Source organism: Macrotis lagotis, chromosome 7 (assembly GCF_037893015.1).
Source record: "Macrotis lagotis isolate mMagLag1 chromosome 7, bilby.v1.9.chrom.fasta, whole genome shotgun sequence".
NCBI lineage: Eukaryota > Metazoa > Chordata > Mammalia > Peramelemorphia > Peramelidae > Macrotis > Macrotis lagotis.
Genome location: NC_133664.1, coordinates 38,015,165 through 38,034,170, shown reverse-complemented (window position 1 = coordinate 38,034,170; position 19,006 = coordinate 38,015,165). Strand labels below are relative to the sequence as shown.

Below are 19,006 nucleotides of genomic sequence, written 5' to 3'. Positions count from 1 at the left end.
TGTATTGTGAAACTTTGTCATTTCTTTTGTTACAGATGTGGATTTTGTTATCTTGAAGTGGAAAATGTCCCTGCTGGAATCTATAATATCATCCCAAGTACCTTTTTGCCTAAACAAGAAGGTCCCTTTTTCTTAGACTTCAATAGTGTTATTCCTGTCAAGGTAACACAACTTCAGTGAATGAGAAATCACTTCAGTAAATACTAGACTTGACTCAATGGCATCCACCAAATATGAACTGTTCTATTCCTACAAGAATGTAAGTTTACAGATGAACTTGTACATGTCAGACTATGTGTCTTGGGCTACTATTTACTAAAATGAATCACGTCTCCACCTTTAGACTTGTAATTATTTACTTTATTTAAGATTCTGAAGGTTTTGTCACTGAATCAAATTACTTTGGAAGCTTTAAGAGATGTTGGTAAACAGTATGAAAATGCCAAACAGTGCAATTCTTTAATTTAGGGACATATCTCATATGAAATCATGTAGATAGGAAAATCGGAATACTTTGCCTTTTGCAACTTAATCCTCTGAGTCAGTGAAGATATTAACAATTTAATTTTTTATACTCTTTTCTACTCACTTTTATGCTTAGTTTTTTGTCTCTGGAAAACAGCACTTTGAAAAAAATACAATTGAGAGCCTAAATAAAAATTCATGTTTATTTTGATTAAGGAAGAATGAATTTTGCAGTGACTACTTTCATTTTTTAAATTCCCAGGTATTTACTCAAGTGTCACTTGGAAAAGATTGGTAGATTTTAAAGAATTTGAAAATTTGACATTCAGTTAGATTTTCTCTACCTTACTAGTAAGAACATTTTAATTGAGTATTAATATGGCTTTTTATTTTAGTGAAAGATCACAGCTCTCAGAATAACTGCAGAGTTTAGCTTAAACCTTGAGACACTGAGTATAAAAATAAAATGGTTCTTGCATCCACTTTCTTGTTAACTCTACTGCAAGAGTCAGTCTCCTGGGTCACATTTGAATGAACTATGATGCTTTTAAATGATATCTTAAAACTCCTGTTCTAGATCTTAGGAGTACAGATTTTTTTCTGTGAATGGACTTGTATCTGGGAAATAGAGGGTGTTCTTTTTAGTAGAATAATGAAAGAGTTTTGGTATGACCTTGTTCTGTGTTTGAAGGTCCAGAAGGCTTTGCAGACCTCATGCTCTTGTGTCTGAAAACCTGGCTGCTCCACTGAGCCAACCACATCCTGACCTTATTCCCCTGTCTTCTTATTGTATATAAAATTTTCCATTTATACACACACACACACACACACACACACACACACACACACAAACACGTATATGTGTATACATAAGATGTTATGTCTATACATCTTTTTCATTCATTAAAGTCTAAACTGTCTGTTTTATGATTTTTATGCATCTTTTTTCCATAATCATTTATTTCTTTGGCTCATCTTTTACTTGTCTTTCTCAAAATGAAGTGACTGCCATCCTGACTCTATTATGTGTCTCCTTTCTTTGTGTCTCTTTTCATCCTTTTATAGTTTTTTTTTTGTTTTTATATTTCAGTGGCAAATTCTCTGTACCTCTCAACTATTTGTATGTGAGAGTTCTAGCACTGACTTCATTCGAGGTGAGGCAGAATACCAAGATTAGATTAGGAATCTAGATAAAGCCAAGATTCAGGAGTGCAAGGTGAAATGACTCCATTCTGTAATTGCCATATGCTGAGAAGAGTGCCATCCCTTGGTACTGATGGACAGACTTGGTTAGTCCATCCATGGGGGAATTTGGATTTGGTTGGTATACATAACCTAAAGTATGCACGTTAATTTGCTACCCAATCTGAGTTGGATCAGGAGGAAGGAACTTCTTCCTCTACCCATTTGGTCAGCAATTTATCTGGATTTTTGAGTCTCTTCATTTCAGCAAGCACTTTGAAATAGTAACAAGCCAGGTTACACTGTGTGAGAGAGCTTACTTAGTGTTATTTAAAAAGCAACATTGAACCTGTTGCATTCTGACCCTCAATTCTCATTTCATATTGGATCTGTTATGTTTCAGATCCTTTCAAGACTGCTGTATGCCCTCAAAAGTTCAGATTGTCAGAGCTATATAGTGTCACTTCTGTTGGGTTTTTCAGTGATCACAGTTTAAAGTCTTCTCTAGCACCACAATTTGAAAGTATCGATGTCAAGCTGCCAAGCTTTCCTCATAGTCCAGTTCTCAGTCATACATTGCTACTGGAAAAACCATAGTTGTTGGGCCTTAGAGAAAAAGAGATGACACCACACAACCAACTATAGGCAATGTTAAACTGCTGAAGCTATTTTTTGGATGGGGATTAGAGAATGTTGTAGTTGAAATTTGACTATAATGATCTGATCAAAGCATCAGCCTTTATAGAATAGTGTCCTAGCACAAGATTATTTATTTGAAACACACTCCTTTGTTCCATCATCAAGGATGGGTTTTTTTTTTTAAATCTAATTTGTGTAGTACATTCAAATGTATTAAACTTGCTTTGTTAACTCTGCCCAAGAGTAAGAAGAAAAAGATTGGTTGTGACCTTGGAGATAGTATCCAACCCAACTGGTGTGACTTATTGTAGAAGGCAAGAAACAAGTCGATGAAACAACTCCTTTTGGTTATAGTGTTATTCAGTGAGTGATCTCCCAAGCTAGAGTTGGACTTCTTTATTAGTTACTCTAACAAGGAGAAACTTAGCATGGGGTAATGTCCTTAATCAGTACTGCCTGTCATTGGAAAAAGAAATTGGACTGAAAGTTGATCTGAGTTCTAATTAACTTGCTGTATGACCTGGGCAAGTCACTTGATGCCACTTCTCTGGCATCATTTTCTCATCTGTAAAATTATAGGGTTGAATAAGGTAATCAAATATTGACTTCCAACCCTGGTGTTTTGGGATTCTGTGAAATTGCCATAATGAGGGCAGGATTGGTCCATGGCCTCCCATGCAGAGTTCTCTCCTTTCATGAGCCATAGACTTTACTGTACCCAGTGGGGCCTGATCTCTTTGTTCCCTGTTTGTAATGATTCTTGATCACTTAACCAACAAGTTGTTCCCTAACATACTATTCTCTAAGAACATTTGTAATACTTGTAAATTAAGTACAGTGATTTAATCCTGCCTGTGTGATGTAATAGCTTCTGGAATTGTCTCTCTACTTATGAAATGAGGATCCTCCCCTCCCCCCCCCCCAGAATCTCAGCTCACAGAAGCAAAGCTTTAGAGCTGACAAAGACCCCAGGACCATTCAGGCCAGCTCCTCTGTGAGTCCCAGACAGCAGTGCTTGGACCTGTCAAAATGTAAATCCCTTAAGTTTGACAAGGTGGATCACCTATATCTTCACCCTCTCCTGCCTTTATTTCAAGTTGTTGGTATGTGCCACCCTGTGTGCTAGGAACGCAAGAGACAAAAAATAAAGCAGCCTCTGCCCTCCAGGAACTGATGATCTCTTAGGGTGTGAGTATGTACAAAACCCAAGGTAGTGAGTGCTCTGAGAGCTAGCAGTATCTGAAAAGACTTCACCCAGGCTCCTTGAATATTTTTTTAGATTTGATAACTGTATTTCACTGCCTGTACAATCCTCTGTATTTTATGTTATGCATTTAAAAATCACATTCTGAGAAAGGCAACCAGAAGGCTTCCATTCCAGACAGCCCAAGAGGTCAGGTTCAGAATTGTCATTCAAGCATGTAAATATGCCATAGAAAACCTCTAGGCTCACAATCTGCTACCCTGCCTAAGTGTCCCTGGGCCACATCCAGTTCCCCCAATCTGTGGTCATCATGCTAATGATTGTACTAATCTTTGTTTGTCCTTCCTTTTTTTTATCTCTTTTTTTTCTGTTTCCCTCCTAACTGGTGCTCTCTTAGCCAGCTGGTGTGGTTATCTGCACCTTGGAGGCGGGAGGTCGTTTCATAGAAGAATTTTCTCCTCCCTGGAGTGACTGCAGACGAGTCCCTTACCTTGCCAGGGTCTTCATCCATTCTTCTCCTGTGACAGAAGGCTTTAACCCCTAGGAAGCACCACACACTTTTTAAAATCCAATTTTAAAAGAAAATATTTCCAAGATGGATTTCCTCCACTCTGCTGTCTTAAACTTTTCATCTTTTCTGGTTAACTCCAAGGTTATCATTATGAACACAAATCAGGGAACTGTGTCCCTGATTCAAACACTTGTTGGGGTGATGAGACTAGGGCCTTTTGTCCCCCCTCCCCCTCCCCCCCCACCGTTGCCCTTGACTCCTGTGATGTTGCTTGTCACTTTGCTCACCATCAGCTGATGACCTTGGAATTGTCAGTGGGCCAGCTCTGGCACTTCCTCCTAGCTACTCCTGATTTGCTGGGAACATGGAAAGTGGGTCGCCAGGCTTGTAATAAATATATGTGAACTGAGAGTCAATGGTCTCCAAGCAAGTGCCTGGAAGTTTCTTCTCTGAGCAAGTTCAAGGACTTTCTGGACTGGACTTATTTTGTGGTTCTTGACTATGTTGGATGGTAAGTAAGGGACCTCCCATGAATGTGGTGGTGTTTCTGTGCCTTGTTTCTCCATAGCTAGGATTCACCTCTTTATTAAAAAAGTATCTCCCAGCTCATCACTATGAATGACCTCACCCAATAATTCTCTTTCAAAAATCAAACTCTTGAGTACCTGGGTTCAAATCCTGTCTCAGACACTTCATAATTACCTAGCTGTGTGGCCTTGGGCAAGCCACTTAACGCCATTTGCCTTGCAAAAAAAAAAACCTAAAATAATCAAACTCATATATAAATACATTTTCCTTCATTCAAGTGCTCTCACTTTTCCCCATGGTCCTTTCAACTACTAAGATTAAGGCATTGAAGCAGTCATTGGATTTACCACTTTTTTTTTTTAGGTTTTTGCAAGGCAAACAGGGTTAAGTAGCTTGCCCAAGGCCACACAGCTAGGTAATTATGAAGTATCTGAGACTGCATTTGAACCCAGGTACTCCTGACTCCAAGGCCAGTGCTTTATCTACTAGCCACCTAGCCACCTCATTCACCACACTTTTTAGATGGTTTATGGAGCTTATGCTCACTGATAAGTCACAAGACCCATCTTTGAGCCCCAACCTGGGTGCCTCACAACAGTGTCTTTCCTGGGTCTCAGTTTATACAACTGTGAAATAAGGAGGTTGGATTAAGTGATGTGAAGAGATCTCCAGTCTTAGACTTTGGTGCCTGTGTCACTATTCCAGTCTGAACTTTCCATATCCTCTTTTGGGGGGGGGTACAGAAAGGTAATTTATAATTTTCCCTTAAAGACCTATTGTTTCCTCTAAGACTCAATTACAATGAGCACTAGCTTTACAAAATAGTGTTTATGTAGAGCAGAGGATGGGTGAATGGAGCAGGGTTTCACGTGTACCCTTGAGAGCTTACATGGCTGTGTTCCTTGTGAGCCTATTGGCCCCAGGGCTCACAAGAAGTGGAGAGGAATGAACACACTGAATCACTTATGACCAAAGAGTGAGGGTCAACAACTGACCACAGACCTATTTCTTTATCCCTTACTTGACTGATTTTGACCCATAGCCTGGAATGGACTGCTACCCACTGCTTCACACCTCAACCCTGATCAGACCAACCCTCGCTTTGTTTAGGCTCAATATTGGCCCACTCCCCTCAACAAAGATTACCCCAGGTCACATCATATGGGGTTTCAAAGCTAGGTCCCTCCAGCTGAAAATGATCTTGCTGGTCACCCAGCATTAAGCACTTATTGATGAGTTATTCCAGTTGTGCCCCACTCTTTGTGACTGGTGTTTTCTTGGCAAACCTACTGGAATATTTGCCATTTCCTTCTCCAGCTTATTTTTCAGATGGGGATACTGAGGTGAACAGGTTAAATGACTTGTCCAGGGTGCACCAGCTATTCAGTGTAGAGTGTCTTGAGGCCAGTTTGAATGCCTGAAAATGAGTCTTCCTAATTCTAATGTTAGTTCCCTATCTAGTGTGCTAACTAGCAGCTTTGTTAAAGACAAAAATGAATCCATCCTTTCTCAAGGAGCTTGCCTTCTAATGAGAGACAAGTAATTATGTTTAACTTTCTATAGAATAAGTCTAAAAAGAGTACGTACAAGGGAGTTTGGAAAAGAGGGCACTAGCAGAAGAGACTAGGAAAACTTGGGTTTGAGTCATGGGTAAGAAAGGAGAGTATCCCAAGCATGGGGGGCAGCTGGTGTGAAGACAGGGATATGGGAGTGTTCAAGTATGAGGAATGGAGAGAGGGCAGTTGGGCTAGATGGAATTGCAGAGCAAGAGATGGAATGGATGATGACACTGCAAAAATGGTTTGATCCCAGGAACAATAGGAAGCCACCAGAGTTGGGAGAATGGGGAATATCAGTGAAAAAAACCACTGTGTAAGATGGACCTGAGGAGGGAGAGATGAGGCAGGGAGGCCAGTAGGAATCTGTACCACAAATGAGCATTGTGAAGACAGCAGTGGCAAGCTGTCAGGTAAGGAAGAGATCAAGTCCAGGGTAATGCTAAGCTGGGAGGCTGGGAATGGTGGTGACTGGCAGAAAGTAGGCAAATTTATAGAAAGAGAATGAGTTTAGTTTGGGACTTAGTGAATCTAAGGTGTCTTTGGGACCTCAGTTTGAAGATGTTTCATAGGTATGTGATGATTCAAGACTGAAGCTAAGGGTGAGATACAGGGCTTGAAAGCCACCTACATGGGATCTGGTGAGGTTATTGAGGGAGAAGAGAAGAGAGTCTAGGATAAATACTTGAGGAATGCTACAGGGAAGGACCAAGAGAGATGGGGACTTAGAAAATCCTGCCATGGCTACCTTGGAAAGAGCAGTTTCAGTCGAGTAATGAGGTCAGCAAGCCAGGCTGGAAAGTGAGAATGACAGAGGGAGAAATGAGGGATTGAGAAAACAGGGTGAAAGTTTGAGGGATTACCAGTACTAGTGAAGGTGGTAGCAAAGGAAGGAGAGAGAAAAGGTCTTTGATGGAGAAGATAGGCACTGGAATCAAGCAAGAGTAGTTTCTAGAGGAGTTAACTTCTGATGACTTCAGGTTTTTTAGTAAAATAAGCCAGATGTACTGCTGAGGGGGACATGGGGAAGGCTTGAGGAGGAAGCTAAGTTTTTAAAAGTAAATTCTTTGGGGAATGAGAGGAATAAAGTACTAAAATAACTAGTGTTTTGTAACACTTGAAAATTGGCGAAGAACTTGGTGTTCTATCATCTGGTCCTCATAACCCAGCAAAATTGATGATAGCTAAAATGGAGGTAGATCCCCGTTTTTATAGATGCTGAGGCTGGGAGCTGAGGACAACCCATCAAGGAAGTGAGTGAGGTCAGGTCTCTGGGTGATATGGTTCAGCCCAGCCAGAGGAGGAGGAGGAGGAGGAGGAGGAGGAAGGCAGGACCATCCTGGGGCAGGAGCAATGGTGCAGGAGTTCCTAAGAGTAACGCTGCCCTGGATATTTGAACAGGGTCTTTGATGTTTCTGTGTAGCTCTAACACTTGGTTTTGAGGCCCAGCGGGACCCAACCCTGAGGAGTCTAGGCTTGAGATCTGTAGAGGCCCTCATTTTACAAAATAGATTGAAGGGATTTATTTCCCTCATGTTGAAATGTGAACTATAGGTGTTTTGTATCTAACAGCAGCTTTTTAAAGATGAACTTTAAAGTTTCCTTTTACCAGGGAGGAGACTGAGTTATGTTTCACCAATGTGGACTACTACTCTGCACCTCAGGTTCCTCACTGCATAAAGTGAAGGTGAGCTTTAGGTTTCTCCCCACTCCAAAAAGTGCTGCATTTTGTTCATCTCTGAGGCATGCTTTCATCCAGCAATTCCATCCTGAGAGTTATTTCTCTGTAACTTGTCATTTTGTGATCAATGCACAAATGACTCGGCTTCACTACACTTTCTGATTGTAAAAATGGAGAGAGCCACATGAATTTCATACATAAACCCCTTGTTTTGATTGCCAGACAATTAGAAGGATTAAAAAAAAATTCCCCCAGTTGATGGGGGACATGAGAACAGAGCATCACTGCTTTGGGATTCCAGTTTGAAGGAAGCATAAGAATAAGGGACATCTGTACTCTTGCAGATTATTTATCTTAATGTTGATTCTTTGGGCAAGTCAGACCACCAGGTGATGATCCTGGATTAGATGATCCCGGAGAATAGAAGTTTGGACACAAAATCTAGTTGGTGTCTTTTCTTAACTGCTTTCTCTATAATAAGAGGGTTCAGAGGGGTATTGGGAGCACCCTAGGCTGTGGTCAGCATCTCTTGTGACATAAAGAGGGAAGGGAAGGGAGAATGTGCCTCATGAAAGAGGCTTAGCCACTGTCTTGAGATTGTTTTTATTACATTTAAGGTATTAAGACAAGTACAAAATAACTTTGAAATCAGGATACCGTATCAGTCCATAAAAAATAGGAAAAATTGAAGGTTTACCAGTGTGAAGTTTACAAACATGACTAGATATTCGAGCTAGGGCAGGAACAACATCCAAAAAAAAAAAACCTCATCACAATGAAATAGTTTGTGTGGGTGGTCTGTGTGTGATGGGTTTTTCTCCCCCCCCACCCCCCAAACTAAGCAAAGAGGGACAGCTACAGTGCTTTATTGACTTCAGACCACCAAAACTTTAAAGAAAAATAATCCTATGCTTACATCTATGAGCATAACTACAAGGCCTCACTGCTTCTATGGGATAGCCTTTGCCAAGACATGCCTAACTCCCTTTTTCTAGCTTGGAAGGAACAATGTCTGTATATTTATATGCTGAAGAGCATAATCCTTAAATAATTTTTTTAAAAGAGTAGGAAAAAGTTGCAACCCACAGATAAATGAACACTTTTGTTAGTCTAGATACCATGAAGGCCAACTGCTCTGACACATGCAACTCATGAAAAACAAATTGTGGATCTTCCCCCCTCCCCCCACCACCCCCTTGGCTGGCAGTACAAGGTCTACACTATGCTGCCAGGAATACCCTTGTACAGTAAGTTGCAGGGACTTGGGTATGCCCTTGAACCCCCAGAGTCTCCCCCAACCCACAAAGTGCTGATCTCCAGGAATCTTACTAGAAGCTGTTGAAAAAGCTTCTAAGTGGGTGCCCCATGATATGAGCACCATTTACCTTTTTGAACAGGTCACCTCTGTGGAGAAGATGATTTTTAGTAAGTCTGAGGCTTGCCTTTGTGACCCAGAGAGAATGGCTTTTTTGGAGGGTCACATTTTAATAGGTGTTTTTTTTTGTTTGATGGATTTTTTTAAAGTAATGGATATTTTAATGACTATTTTCAATTCATCTCATTTAGGAGACCACCAGCCCCAGATTACTAGGGAGCATAAATTCCATCTTTCAAAACAAAATGCTTACAGGAAGAGAGGAGCACAATGCCCAAATCATCAAGATTGAGCTTGGTTTCTCAGCCCTTCTCTTGTGTGACATTGTATTCTGGGAAGTTGTTATTGCTCCTAACAAGAATATTGGGGAGGAAACGTATTTTACAAGTAAATGTTGGAGTAAGGGGAGCCTGTCCAGCTCATACCTTCTCCACTCCCCAATCAATGCCTGCTCACCCAAGACATTGTGCTGGGCAGAAAACCAGAGCTGAATCCAGCCCTCTGGGGTCACAAACTTCCTTAGTGCAGTTCAGAGTAAATGCTTAAGATTTGGCATATAGTAAAGAAATATTGGCACGACACTCTGTCCGTATGTTTAGAGTTTCACACATAAATATTCAGATCTTTGGGCACTGGCCTCCTTAGATCCTTCAGCCAATCTGTACCACTTTTCTGTCACTGAGAATTCCATCTTTTCCCTTTGGATACTGAAGGGAGAGCTGCTTGATCTCATTGTCGAGGCTCCTGGCTGCAGGGGAAGAGCCGCTGCCATTGGCACTGCTGCTGGTACCAACATTTCTGGTGTTGTTGTTGGCTTTGTCGCTCATCTTGTTCTCAGCTCCTTCTGCCCTGTCCCCTTTAGAAACACAGAGAAACAAGATTCAGGGACAGAAATCTGCTGCTGGTCTGGTCACGTCACGGCAATCTGCCCTCTTAACCCTGTGACCTTAGAGATGGGCTGGGCTCATACGAGGGGCTGAATGAGATCGAGCCGAGAAAGCCACCCAACAGCAACTTGATGGTCTCTGTTTGCCACCCTGGCCCAGACCAACCCTACACTTGTGTTTTTATCTCCCTCTGCTCTGATTGCCTAGGACACAGGTGTGACCTAAATCCAAATCTTCCCAGCTTCAAGGTAGATTATCTCCATCCGACTCCACCTGGCCAAGGGCAAGGAGGCCCCTACCAGCACTAGCCAGACCCTGGCGAGCACTTTACAAATATCTCATTGGATCCTCATGACAGAAAGTGAGGGGAGGGGGGCTGTCATAATTCTCATTTAAGTGACTTGCCTGATGTCACAACTTAATGTTTGAGGCTGAATTTGAATTCAGATCTGACTCTTAAATTTCATATTCTTTGGGCCACCAGCTAGCTGTCAGCTAGCATTAGGAGGCAAACAGCAAAACAATATTTGCAAAGAATAAGTCCCCCCACTTGAGCCCTGGGAACGTGGGAAGGGACTTGATCCACCAGTGACTCTGAGGGCTGCAGGCTGGTCAGTAGAGGATGGGAAGAGAAAAAGGCTCTGCCCCCTTCCTTACCTCTTTCCACTTCGCATTCAGGGGATGAAGCCCCACTGCATTCACTCCGAGGACCCAGCACAGGAAACATGATCCCGAACTCTGAGAGAGACATGGGGCTGGGCAGATCAAGGCTGCCGGGCCTCATGACAAGAGAGAAGGGGCTGGGAAGCTCATAAGGACTGGTTGGCCCCGAACTGAAGCTGGACACAGACTGGGTTTCGGAATCATCTTCTGACACAAAGCTGCTGCAGTTGTCGTCTTCAAATGCCTCCGAGGCCACTGCAGCGTTGGAGAGAACACAAGTCGCGCTGGGTTTGCCAAACGACAAGCCGTCTCTTAGAGTCCGCTCTGGGGGGCAGGCAGACAGGTTTACAGGAGCTAATGCCCCTTGAGGCTGGGCGTGCAGCCCCTCGCCCCCTGTGGGTGACAACAGAAGGATAGGGCTATTCCTTTCTCTTTCTTGGAAGAGAAATGAAAGCCAGGGAGACGAGGCCCACACATGATGGGAATTGTTCTTAATGAAAAACCTAATCAATAGATGAGAATCATTCTGGTGATTTAAATCATAGGGGGTGCAAAATGCTTTTCAAGTCATCATTGAACCCCTTGCACAGAAATCTCAGGTTAACAATGGCAGTCGCCTGAGCCATATCTGGGTGCTGAGGAGAAGAAATCCTGCTACAATTCCAAGGATCAAGGGAATAACTAAAAAAGTCAGAATTGCATTCTTTGCAGGGGGTCCATAAGACAGCTTCTCCAGGGCCATTGGCCTCAGTGCAGATAGGGGCTAGACCTTTTCTTCTCTTCCACACTATTCTCACCTAGCATGGGTAGTTCACTCTCTCTTTAAGGACAAATCCAGGCCCAGAAGCCCCATCTTAGGTCTGGGACTCCTTCCCCTTCTCCCAGCTCCTGTGACCTGATGCCAGGGTGACTGTCTCCAAGAGGGCCCAAGGGGAAGGAGAGACGGGTTAGAGCTTCCCTCTGCCACAGCTTCTCTGCCCCACTAGTCTTAGTGAATAGGGAAGAGCGTGGACTAGCAGCTCCTAGGCAGTGGTCCCTCCCAGATGTAATCGTTTCTGATCAACCTCAATCTCTGTACTAAAGGTGACTGAAGAATTAAACCCTTGGCAACAAGTAATTGTTTAGATCCTTTCTCCCCTCTCCCCTACCACCTTTTCCCTTATTTTTCAGCATGAACTTCATTTCAGCATAACTTCATTTAACCCTCACTATGGAAGAGGATTGGTTGTCATTAGCTGAGAAGGTAAAGGCCTAACAAAGAACAAGAAATTTGGGAAGAGAGACTAAGGTAATAACTAAGGTGTCCTGTCACAGATTTCTGGGGTTCTAGGTGGCTGTAGATACTGGGAGGAGTCAAACCAAGAGGTTTATGAATTAACTATGGAGTCTGAACTTCTAAAAATATGTTTTAATAACGATTTCAATCTGATTTGTTTCCTCTAACTCCCTTTTATTTTTTAGTTTAAATATTATTGGCCACTAAAAGGGTTGAGATTCCTTGCACTACAAAGAAACGAATAGGATGGTACTGGTGACCTTTATAATGACTCGGGGCATGAAAGGAAAGCCAGCCCACAGTAGACATCTAATAGATGGAGCTCCCAAAGGAAGGAGTGGAAGGACTCTTAGGGAGAGAGGTCCAATGGAAGAACTTATTAGCAAGAAGACCTTATTCTCCATAGGACGAGTGGTCTGGCAACTCCCCTTTCCCCACAAGATCCAACTTTACCCTATTCACCCTCTGCTATGCCCCCTCACCTGAAGCTGAGTCGAATTCTGGCTTGTTTCTGGAGAGCTCCTCCGCAGACACACTGTTGCCCTCAGCTCCTACCCCGCAGCCCCGAGGACCCATAGCACTGGAACGTCTCCTCTCATGGATCTCATCAGAAATCATCTCCAGGTTTTTCAGGGCTGTCTTGTACTCTCCTTTGGCCAGAGACAGTTTGGCCTGCAGATCATCCACAATCTTCTTCAATTGCTGATAAACAGAATGAGGGGAGAATGCTCACTGAAACAAAGGACTGCCACCAATCCAACCCAATGAGAATTTGCATCAATAAAGTGCCTCTTGGCAGATGAAGCAGAGTGTTTGGGACCAGAAAGTCAATCACCAAAAACCCCTGCCCTTCCTGGAGTTTACAGTGTACTGGAGCCTGGCTTTGTAACAAAGACCTTTTCCTTTGGGAAACCCAAAGAACTTTCCTACCCATCACCTGGAGAGTTGTTAACAAGCTTTACAAATGGAGATCCGAGACCTTTCCCCATTCCTGTCTGTCCCAGTCTCTTCCAGGATTCTTTTTGCAAGAACCCTTTCTCTATTTCCTCCACATCCCACCCCTCAGTATCTATCCCATCCAGTGTTTTATGTTTGTGTACATGTTGCCTCCCCCACCCCTGCCGGTAGAACCTGTTACTCAGGGTCAGAGGCTGCTTTACATTATTCTCGGTGCCTTTACTCTATAAATGTTTGCTGAATGTATTAACTAGGGAATGAGCTATCATCCAGCTGTTTTATTCATTAGATGTTATCACTCAGAACCCGTCCTTGCCCTCCCCATGCCTCTTGAGAGGGGCTGACAATGTACAAGTTAAAAACTAGAAAAGTGAATCAGAGCAAAGGAAGCCCTGAAGCACACTTCCATCATCACCCTCCCTCAAGGAGGGCAGCCAAGTTAGTCTCTGAAACGGGCCCAGTGGACCCAACAAAAGCTTGCAATATAGAGGAATCTCAGCAACAGAGAGAGGATGGCACACCACACATACCTCGAGCTGTACGTAGTACTTTGCCTTGAGTTCATAATAAGGTCTGCAGAATGAGAGGGAAGACAAGGGAAAGTTATTACCATGAGCTGTTTGCCAGGCCTTTTATGAATCCTGGATACTATATAGGAAGTTATTTCTAAGACTCTGAAGATGCTGGAAATGTTAGAGGCAGCCTTTGGGTCCAAGGCATGAAACCAGAACACCTTCCTTGGCCCCCTAACAGCCAGTGCTAAATGTGCCCGGCATCCAAGGCCTTTGTTACCTGCAGAGCGCAGGACATTCAAGTTCACTTTCCTGGCTGGGGACACTTTTTCAAACCAAACCTGAGCCATAGCAAAGAAAGTGCCAGAATTGAGAAAATTTCATGTAGGGTTTAACTAGGGCAAAGATGGGGTGGGAGGGTCATGTGGTGAGACATGTAGCCCTTCCATCGCCTTCCCCTTATGAAAGCAGCTGAGGACTTTGGAGCTATGACCACCCAAAACAATGCAAGGTCTTGGAAAGGAAGTTATTTGTAGAATTTTCAGTGTTTCTTCTGGGGACAGAGTCATCAGATATCCTGTTGAATAGCCTCAACCACTGTTCAGATCTTTCTAGGTAACTGAATTTAGAGAGGCCAGGGTACACCATCATCTGCCTCAGCTGGATTCCTGATCAGAAGAGGCAAACAGGACTATGGGAGCATTAGCCACCAAAAAAAATGTATTATTCAAGGTGTTTCCTTGTCTTGAAAACTGGCCATCCTTCATGTTCTTCTCTTGTTTTGTTCTGAGAACTGTAGAACTCAAGGTGAGAAGTGGATGTAACAAAAGACAATCCTGTCTTTGTCAGAGCAGACATTCACCTAAACACTGGAGTGACGGGCTTCCATCCCAGATTCAAGAGAAGTTCACTCATGACTCAAACCTGATACATGAATCAACCCATGGATTCTGTGCAGACCTCATTAGATGCTGACTGAATTAAAAAACATAAACTCCTGAGAATTTCTTCGCTGCCCGAGAGGAAGTGACATCTGAGCTGTCCATAGCAGTGTGACAGAGTGGAGAAGAAACGGACATCCCAGAGGCATGTGTATAATGAAAATGAACTTCATACCCCCCGTGCATCAGAAAGTCCTAGCACTATCATAGGAGAGAGCATTGGCCTTAGCTCCAGGTGCTGCCATCACACTAACTGTAGCCCCTCCCTCCTTAGCTTGGATTGGACTGGAAGACTTGAGCTCTATGACCTGATGAAGCATATTCATGATGGAAGGCCAACGTCCTGGCCCCCCAGGCCTGCCCTCTCCCCCATCATTCCTAGCCTTTCTCCCCACTGGCACTCAGGAAGGCTGCCCACTCTCCCCAGGCCCTGCCATAGGCTCCACCAGTGGTACTGTCCCATGCTGCTGCCGCTGCAGACTTACTTGGATTTGTTGATGGCCCTCTTGAGTTTCTTTTCCAGCTGTCGCATGCGGCCCATGGCAGCGTTGTACTTGGCTGCCGTCTCCTTGTGGACCAGCTCGCTTCTTGTCTTGGTCTGCTCAGCCTCCATGACCTTCAGATGACAGACAACAAGGTTCAGTCCCCGGGGCCCTAAGATTGCTGCTTTCCACAGCAATCTACTTCCAGACCAGAGGGCAGATTTTTTAAAATCCAGTTTACAAAAAATAAAAAACCCAAGATTTTTCCCCTTTCCCCCCCCTCCTTATCAGCCTTCGAACTCCCTAGTCCAAATAGACTCAGGGCATGACAAAAGCATTAAAAAGCAGGAATTCCCTTTTATAGGTGGGGTTGGTAGTGAGGCGGGGACTAGAACAGAGCACATGGGAAATCTTCATCTTGGAACTCAATGCTTCAATCTCTTTTTCCTTCCAACTTCCTTCCACACACTCTCAAGCAGCTCATCTTTCTCAGCTGCCTTGGATGACTTGTCTGCCGTCCAGGTGAGGTGTTGCTAGAACAGTCCAGATGTCCCATAAGAAGAGGTGAACAAACCTACATGGTCTGAAACCAACTTATTGTGGATTGGGTGGATGGGATGCTGGATTGAAGATCTGGTTTTGAATGACGAGATTCAAGTCAGTTATCCTGTCTCTGAGCCTCAGTTTCCCCAATGCCTATTGACTATCTACTACCTGGACCTGTTGTAGCATATGTAGTATATTAGAAGTGCTTTGCAAACCTCTAAGTGGTATACATAGGCATCTAGACACAACTGTTATTATATCATTATGCCTCCAGCTTCCAGGATCCTTCTTCCCAAAACTAAGACAGTTAAGTGGCCCAATGAATAGAGCCTTGGAGCAAGAAGACCTGAGTTCAAATCTGGTCTGGGAAGCTGTGTGACCCTGGGTGAACCACTTAATCTCTGTTTGCCTCCATTTCCTGATCTGTTAAAGGGGGCAACACCTAACTGGCAGAGATGTCGGAAGGACAAAATGAGATATTTGTAAGCATTCTGCAAGCCTTAACACACTGTATAAAAGTTGCTATTGTTATTCATTTTGCATTATTCTTTCTTATACTTAGATGGTATTCCAAAAATCTCAGTGTAGATTTAAGTTTTAATAACTTCAGACTGTTGCAACATCTCATAACGTATGCTGTGAACTCTCTTCTACAAGGAGATAAGTTCCTTGACAGACTGTTTCCTTTTTGTCTTTGCAATTCACTGCCTTGACATTGGGTCTAAGTTGATGAGCCTGTTGATACAGGCAGTTTTCTTCAGTCAAGAACCAACAGTTAAGAGTCAGGAAATAATATGATTGGGAGACCTCAAACTGACCTCTTTCACTTTTTCCCAACTGTCTTAGACTGGATGTATCTTAGAAAAATTTTGAAGGAAATGTTTTCTTTAAAATTTATCCTAGCTCCCTCCTAAATCTTTTTATCCAGGCTCTCAAGTTAGCAAACAGATAAAAAAGGGATTCTTAACCTTTTTATCCCTATTGGCAATATCTAGTTAGACTTGTGGACCCCTTTCTCAGTATGTTTTTAAATACACAAAATAAAATATATTATTATAGAGGAAAATGTTGAAATTGTTATCAATATACTTAGGTTTACAAATGTTTTTCAAATATCTAATTCTCACAAGAACCATTGATGACTTCTCAGAGTGATATTCTGATGATGATTCTTAATCCTGAGAAGTAGGTGCTACTATAATGTCTGTTTTACAAATGAGGAAACTAAGGCATAGATTGTGTCCTGTCTAACATCATACAGCTATTAAATATCTGAGGCAGGATTTGAACTTGGCTCCTCTTGACTGCAGCTCCATTGGACACACTGTCCATTGTGTTTTCCTATATAACATGTTCCACAGATTCTATGCAAAAACCCTTACAATAAAGCAAGTCACACTGACTTATCTTTGAGAAACCATAGCCTTCTCCCTGTGTTCCACAACACATCCCCATCCTCACAAATTGTACTAAGTTCAAAATTACACAGGAGTCCATTTGTGTCTTTACAAATTTTTAACTCATCTGTTAAGATGAGACAGCTGGCAACAAGCACCATCTCTGTTCAGAGACTCAGAAGTAGCTTAGATGTGGAAGGAGCCTCAAGCCAAGCACCAAGGCTACAGCATCTCTGACAGTGATTTAGCATTCATCCAGATGAGGGGAACACTTAGGCTGCCCTATCCTTCTTTCCCAGAAAGTAAATTCTATAAGACAGTTCACTTTTTGAAATGATTTTCTTGACCTTGAAGCCAGGTTTGCCTTCCCATACCATTCACCTCTTGTCCCTAGTTCTGCCTTTTCTGCAGCCAGCTCTCATACCCCCCTCTCTGAGTCCCCAGGCTAAACGTTACCAGTTCCTTCCAGTGGCCCTGAGACAGCTTGTTGTCTCTTTGACGTGGCTGCCAATTTTACAGAGAGTTTTATCATATTCTAGCTTAGGAGAAACAGAAGCATCCATCTGATGCCATATGCTACTGTGTTTTCATGGAGGAGTTGTACCCTGCAACCCAGATCTGTTGGAAAATCTGGCTGTGGTCTGTGTAAATGTGTTTTGAATACTCGGGGGAAATGGCCCGGTCCTCATCACATTTGAAATTAAGCTGTTCAAACTAGTTCTCAAAGAGTCAGGACAGCATGGCTGCAGGGGCTCGTTTCTTGGCTCAGGATTCTGTTCTATCAATGGGGAAAGTGAAGGGAACACCCATAATGTGTAAAGCATTTCACAAAAATCTCATTTTGATCCTTAGAATAATCTTTTTAAGATAGATGGTATTATTGCCATTGTATAGCTAAGACCACTGAGACAGACAGGGTGACTTCCCCAGCTCAACACACTGCTAATAAGCATCCGAGGTCCATCCTGACCTCCAGTCTTTTCCGATTGCAGGCTCAGCTGTCTAGCCAGCTGCCTCTCAGGGGAGGGAGGGAGGGAGGGAATCATGCAATTCACTCTCACCAAGTTCTCAGTCACTGAAATGCCCAACAGAGGCCAACTGATTCAGTCTTACTGAAAATTCTGTAGCTGTGCTCAAGCATCTGAAGGCTACCATGTGGAAGCAGGAAACTTTGGAGTAAGAAGCTATTGGGGTGTTCAAGAAAACAAGCACCTACTATACTACTTGTAAGACAGTTCTGAAGCTAAGATGCTCTCAGATATGAAGAGTCTGATTCAAGCTGGCCAAGAGAGATGGAATGGGTCACCTCCAGAAGTGCAGGGCTTCCCCCCACCACAGCCCCCAATAGAGATCAAGCATCCCTCTTGGATTATGTGAGTCATTTTCAGAAAAGCTGAAGATATTTGTAAATTTACTTCATGTTTGGTTACTTTGCTAAAGCCATTAACTATTTCTTATTTTTTCCCACTGACTGACTAGGGTTTTCTGGATAAATCTTCATGCACTTCAATACTCCCTGAGTCTGTTCTCAGTGTGGGCTCCCTCCAACCACACAGATCAAAATGCAGTCATGCCTCCCTATCCAGTCTCTCATCAATCAAATGGGAATTTATTAAGTGCTTGTTATGTCAGAGGCTATGGCCATGTCCTTTTACAGCTCCACCTCAAAGTGCACTCAATGTACTAGGAGTCTTCTAGGTCTTTTATTATCATATCTGTGGATACTCATGGAGCTGATGACCAAGTTATTTGCCTGTTGAACAGACCTACAGTTCTTTCCCCTTTTTTCATGGCTTTCACAATTTTCCCATCATTTCCCTTCTGCAGTGTGCCACCTTTTTGAGTTAACTTTTGAACTATGTATCTATCATAGCTTGGACAATACTTTCTTCATCTCCTTGGTTTTTCTTGGATGGTTAACAAGATTCGTTAGAAGACTCTGAAATAACTCCTTTTATTCAACAGAGCATAATCTGTAAAGAGAAGCAAGGTCCTCACCACCATCTGTAGAAGAATTCGGTTTCAAATTTGGACCATTTGGGAAATCCTACATAACAGTGATGAAGTGGTTGGGGATACATCTCCTTGTCTTATTCCTTCCTGCGTATTCCTTCCTGTGACAATCAGAAGATTGTCAAACAAGTCCACCTCTGATGTTACATCTTTAAAGGAATCTTTTATGATTTTTGACATATGCAGGAGAG

At 42.9% G+C, this 19,006-nt stretch overlaps 2 protein-coding genes across 9 annotated transcripts in view; one reads left to right on the top strand and one right to left on the bottom strand.

The window, feature by feature from the left end:
* Positions 1-17,820, top strand: part of CAPN7 (calpain 7) — a 47,764-nt gene extending 29,944 nt beyond the window's left edge. For 3 of the 5 annotated variants that reach the window (XM_074195777.1, XM_074195776.1, XM_074195778.1), the window contains exon 21: positions 36-17,820. In XM_074195777.1, coding sequence (XP_074051878.1) covers positions 36-180 — 145 coding nt within the window. In that variant the 3' untranslated portion in view covers positions 181-17,820. The remainder of the gene's footprint in view (positions 1-35) is intronic. The other 2 variants (XR_012470471.1, XR_012470470.1) reach the window with 2 other exon arrangements.
* The window catches only part of SH3BP5 (SH3 domain binding protein 5), an 81,807-nt gene continuing 71,259 nt past the window's right edge, over positions 8,459-19,006 (bottom strand). Inside the window, exons 5-9 of one of the 4 annotated variants that reach the window (XM_074195779.1) lie at positions 14,863-14,993; positions 13,455-13,497; positions 12,450-12,669; positions 10,686-11,084; positions 8,459-9,997 (exon numbers count right to left, since the gene is read on the bottom strand). In XM_074195779.1, coding sequence (XP_074051880.1) covers positions 9,792-9,997; positions 10,686-11,084; positions 12,450-12,669; positions 13,455-13,497; positions 14,863-14,993 — 999 coding nt within the window. In that variant the 3' untranslated portion in view covers positions 8,459-9,791. The remainder of the gene's footprint in view (positions 9,998-10,685; positions 11,085-12,449; positions 12,670-13,454; positions 13,498-14,862; positions 14,994-19,006) is intronic. The other 3 variants (XM_074195780.1, XM_074195782.1, XM_074195783.1) reach the window with 3 other exon arrangements.